The sequence below is a fragment of the Bufo gargarizans genome, chromosome 1, assembly GCF_014858855.1.
Source record: "Bufo gargarizans isolate SCDJY-AF-19 chromosome 1, ASM1485885v1, whole genome shotgun sequence".
Classification (NCBI taxonomy): Eukaryota; Metazoa; Chordata; class Amphibia; order Anura; family Bufonidae; genus Bufo; species Bufo gargarizans.
The window spans coordinates 749,118,517-749,123,520 of record NC_058080.1 but is presented as its reverse complement, the minus strand read 5'-3'; the positions used below and the strand labels follow the sequence as shown (position 1 = coordinate 749,123,520).

At 52.3% G+C, this 5,004-nt stretch overlaps 1 protein-coding gene across 1 annotated transcript; it reads right to left on the bottom strand.

Annotated features, from left to right (window-relative positions):
• Positions 1-426: 426 nt before the first annotated feature.
• B3GALNT2 (beta-1,3-N-acetylgalactosaminyltransferase 2) lies at positions 427-2,539 on the bottom strand. Its single transcript, XM_044293233.1, has one exon. The coding sequence runs from the start codon at positions 2,473-2,475 to the stop codon at positions 1,078-1,080; it is 1,398 nt and encodes a 465-aa protein (XP_044149168.1). The 5' UTR covers positions 2,476-2,539; the 3' UTR covers positions 427-1,077.
• Between the last annotated feature and the right edge of the window lie 2,465 nt (positions 2,540-5,004).

Below are 5,004 nucleotides of genomic sequence, written 5' to 3'. Positions count from 1 at the left end.
GAGGCATCCCGTGGTGACATCTAGTAGTGAACCCCGACACTGAGGCATCACGTGGTGACATCTAGTAGTGAACCCCGACACTGAGGCATCACGTGGTGACATCTAGTAGTGAACCCCGACACTGAGGCATCACGTGCTGACCTCTAGTAGTGAACCCCGACACTGAGGCATCACGTGCTGACCTCTAGTAGTGAACCCCAACACTGAGGCATCACGTGCTGACCTCTAGTAGTGAACCCTGCACACTAAAACATTGTGTGGTGATCCTTGGGTACTACAACAGAGGAGTTTCTTGCAGTAATTCTACTCCGCCATCATCAGTATTCTGTTCTCCCTGTGCTGTGGACGCCAGGACACTTATCTTCAGCCTCTGATCATCGCAGCAGAGTTTCACCTCCTTCTTGCGCTGGATACATTATAATAAAGTATGTGCCCCCTTTTATTAATAATCTCACATTAATAAATATAGATGTGACCTGTAATATGATATATACATCTAGTTATAAAGGTGCAAAGCATTCTGGGGGTGGGGGAATCGCAGACTCCGCCCACTCCAGAGATTTCCTACAGCAAGGAACATAATAAATAGAAGGTGTCTTCTCAATACCGGTAACTGCAAGTCCTGGAGCCGCCCTCTCATCCGAGGAAAGGTGGGCGACAACCAACATGGCCGCCTCCACAGTCTTCCGAACAGGATATCTCCTCCAGCACAGGAGTGGAGACAAACCTAGGGGAGCGCTCATCAGGACTGTAGGAAAGCTGTGTTACTACCAGAGTGGCGGCCATATTGCTCGTCACCCAGATTTCAAAGACCTTTGAGGGCAATTTAAAGTCAAATCCAGCATTTTAAACCCAAATAACGATGTCTGCATATGGGATCAGGTGGCACATCTTCTACACTCCGCCCAGACGGGCACAATAAATATGACCACCGGTGACCCGTAATAACCAGCTGCAGAACACCCTACGTAGGGGAGTCCGCTGATAATAAAGGTCGCCCCTATACTGACAAAGGGGGGACAAGAGCTGTGTCCCCCGATGGATAGTGGAGGCATTGGTTGCCATCGGCGGGCGTAGTCACTTGGCACATTCGCAGGGATTACCACAGCGCCGTTCCTGCTTCCAGAGCTCGGCCAATTCCTGCATAGAGAACTGCGGGGCAGACAGCATGGCACGGTCACATGACTTTTCGCACAGCCAGCCGTCGTCCTGGTAACGGCGGGGGCCAATGGCCGACATCCAGATGCCCATGCTGACGTCTTCACCCTGGTAGGTTTTCAGCCGATCGGCGTTGGCAGCGAGCCACTGGACGACGTCGTAAGAGATGACGTAACCGGAGCCGCAGGCGAAGGCGGGATAGGCAGGGCTCACGTACTCCAGCTCCTGCCACTTCCCCGTCCGCTCCACGGCCCAGTTGAGGCGGAAGTTCCCCCACCAGACGTTGGGCCCCTGCAGCCTCTTGTCCTCAAGGACCCGCAGGACGTTGTTCATGTGGATGAAGCAGTCGTCGTCCGTCTTGAGCAGGAAGTGGAAGGTGGCGGTGGCCTCCAGCCAGCGGTAGAAGAGCAGCAGCTTGCGGGGTACGTTGCGGTAAGTGTCCACCACGTCTACGAAGACCATGTCACCATGGGCGTGGCTCTCCTCCTGCAGCTCCGCCTCTTCCTTCTCCAGAGCAGCGAGGTGTTGGGTGAGGCGCTGGGGGCGGGCAATGATCCGCTGGAGGAGGAGCTCGCCATCGTGGACCGTGTACATGAAGCTGCCGGCGATGCCCTCCACGCCCTGTGAGAAGTCGTAGGGGAGGAGCCCCTCTTCAGCCGCCGTCACCTGCAGCACGCCCCCGCCATCGTTCAGGGTGACCCGATGAACCCCCCACACTGGTAACCCGTAGGCGTCATGGCTGTCCCAGCGCACTGTGCCATGGAAGCCCTCCGGGAGGATGAACTGCTCCACAGGCTTGTAACACAGTCCGCCCGTGATGGGCGAGCCCGGGCTGAGTGGGGTGAGGCGGGCCACAAACAGCGGATCCTCATGCTCAGCCTGGAACAGACGGACACTGATATTCCGGGTGAGGCCGGGACACCACGCCCCCAGGCGGGTGATGATGATCGGGTGTAACACCCGGAAGGTGACGCTGAGCTGACGGTGCGGGGAGCGGGCGGGCTCCGGCCCAGTGAACGCCTCGATCTCCCGGTGCAGGATAGGGGAGCTGATATTGAGCAGGCGGCAGGAGTACGGGTCTTCCCGGTCCTCGGGCGGTACGGAGCAGGCCTCAGAGCCCACAATGAAGCGCAGCAGAGGGCGCTGGGCGGGAGGCAGGCTCTGGAGCCACGTACTGCGGATGGTGTCCCGTAGGGCGCGGTTCTGCCGGGCGGACAGGATGCCGATGACCAGCGGGTGGTGCGGGGAGCGGAGCCACAGCTGCAGGACGAGGCCAAGCAGGCAGGGACACAGCAACAGGAGCAGCGGGCGGCGCATCAAGAACTGAACGACCGCAGCCGCCAGCACCGGAAACCGGCGCACAGCGGCGACCAATCACAGCGCGCCTCTTACATTTGCCGGGCCAATCGCTCCTATTGTGCGCTGTAATTGGCTAACTCCTCTAGTCACCGGCTCTGTGTGAGGGAGGCGAGCCGCTATTGGCTAACCGGCGTACACGTGCGCTACATAGCGTGTTCTGATTGGCTGCCACTCATACTGCCACAGAGCGGTTAATTCGCTTCGGTTTTGTGGTAACTAAGTCTTTAGTGCGGGATATGCCCATGTCCTTACCTGACGTGTGTGAACAGGGCTCATATGAGGCTGTGAGGAAGCTAGCAGTGTTCATACTGCTCCTCCTGGTTCATATAACTCCTCTGCTGATTCATGTGGTACTCATCCGTACAGCAGCGTCCACCATTTTCGCCGTATTTCGCCCAGCCGGTACGTGTTTGGACTCTTGAGAAGCGGCGGGCGATGTCTGTGTCGGACACCGGATTGATGCTCCCGCCGCCCCCACACAGCCAACGACTGCACCTTGAGGTCCACAACCTCCATAGAGTGACATGAAAGTCTCAAATTCCAGACCGGGCCATCCATCCCTGCTCCTGACTAGGCGGCGCATTTTCCGTTTTTTTCATAGTTCCCAAACAGGACTCGCCCACCCTGAGTGGAAAATGCCCAATTTTGGCCCACAACAGCTGAAATGTTCAGGGACCGTCTCTGAAAATTATGGACAGAAGTCCCTGCCATTTCAGGACTGTTTTCATAGCGAAAATCTTTGTGGCATCAAATTCCAGCAGCCCGACTCGAGCTTTGCCATCAACCCGCTCCTTCGGGATATTAAATATGGTTCTGCCCTCCAAGCAACCAGGTACACCAACACCGAGATCAAAGACCTTGTAGATCAGGACCCGTCTTCTTTTATTTCACCCCTTCACTAGTGGTCTCTGTAATACGTGGAGATTTCTCTCCTTTGTAACAAAAGACGATGCCTTTAACTTCTTCGTCACCTCCGCTGTAAATCTACAAGTTGGCCCTTTAAAGATGGCACCTGCTCACACGTGCAGCGGGTGCCATAGACAGCAGAGGCCTGTGGCAAATGTTTGTGATCAGCCATAAGTCAGAGCACATACATTTTACCCCTCAGATGCCCGCTCCCACAACAGCTTTCCCAGCCGAGATCGGGGAAGCTGTAGTACGCCAATGATGCATGCTCCAATACCCATCACTGGAATATTCCAATACAGGCCAGCAGGGGGAATGCAGTGAATGGGGTGTTCTGTGATGGATAAATACCCATCACAGAACACAATTAGCAGTCTAACGATTGTTGGTTACAGTCATCTAGGGTGACTTAAAAAAAACTAAAAACTTTTTAAAAATGCAAAAGTTTAAATCACCCCCCCTTTCCCCAAAATAAAAATACAGTGGGGAAAATAAGTATTTGATACATTGGCAATTTTGCAAGTTTTCTCACCTACAAACAATGGAGGGGTCTGTAATTTTTATTGTAGGTACTAGGAATGAGCGAACCGAACCAGAGTTCAGGAAATGTTTTTTTACAGTATAAATCAATTTCTGAATTTATTATGCAAAGTCTCACGAGACTTCGCGAAATAATAACTTTGGCTCATCAGAGCCAATACATTCTAATACTGTACGGATCGCTCGCTCAGTACAGTATTGAAACAAAGTTTTATGCGAATCGACTTCGGTTGTTTCATCCGAAGTCGATTCGCTCATCCCTAGTAGGTACACTTTAACTGTAAGAGACAGAATCTAAAAAAATAATGACTTTTAAATAATAAATTGCATTTTATTGCATGAAATAAGTATTTGATACAATAGAAAAACAGAACTTAATATTTGGTACAGAAACCTTTGTTTGCAGTTACAGGGGTCAGACATTTCCTGTAGTTCTTGACCAAGTTTCCACACACTGCATCAGGGACTTTGTCCCACTCCTCCATAGAGATCTTCTTTAGATCTTTCAGGTTTCGGGACTGTCGATGGGCTACACTTAGTTTCAGCTCCCTTAAAGATTTTCGATTGGGTTCAGGTCTGGAGACTGGCTAGGCCACTCCAGGACCTTTAAATTCTTCTTACGGAGCTACTCCTTAGTTGCCCTGGCTGTGTGCTTCTGGTCATTGTCATGCTGGAAGACCCAGCCACGACCCATTTTCAATGTTCTTACAAAGTGAAGGAGGTTGTTGGCCAAAATCTTGCGATACATGTTCCCATCCATCCTCCCTTCAATATGGTGCAGTCTCCTTATCCCTTCTGCAGAAAAGCACCCCAATGTATGATGTTTCCACCCCCATGCTTTACGGTTGGGATGGTGTTCTTGGGGTTGTACTCATCCTTCTTCCTCTAAACACGGCGAGTGGAGTTGATAACAAAAAGTTCTATTTTGGCCTCATCTGACCACATGACCTTCTACCATGAATCCTCTGGATCCTTCAGATGGTCATTGGTGGAGTTCAAACGGACCTGGACATGTGCTGGCGTGAGCAGGGGACTTTGTGT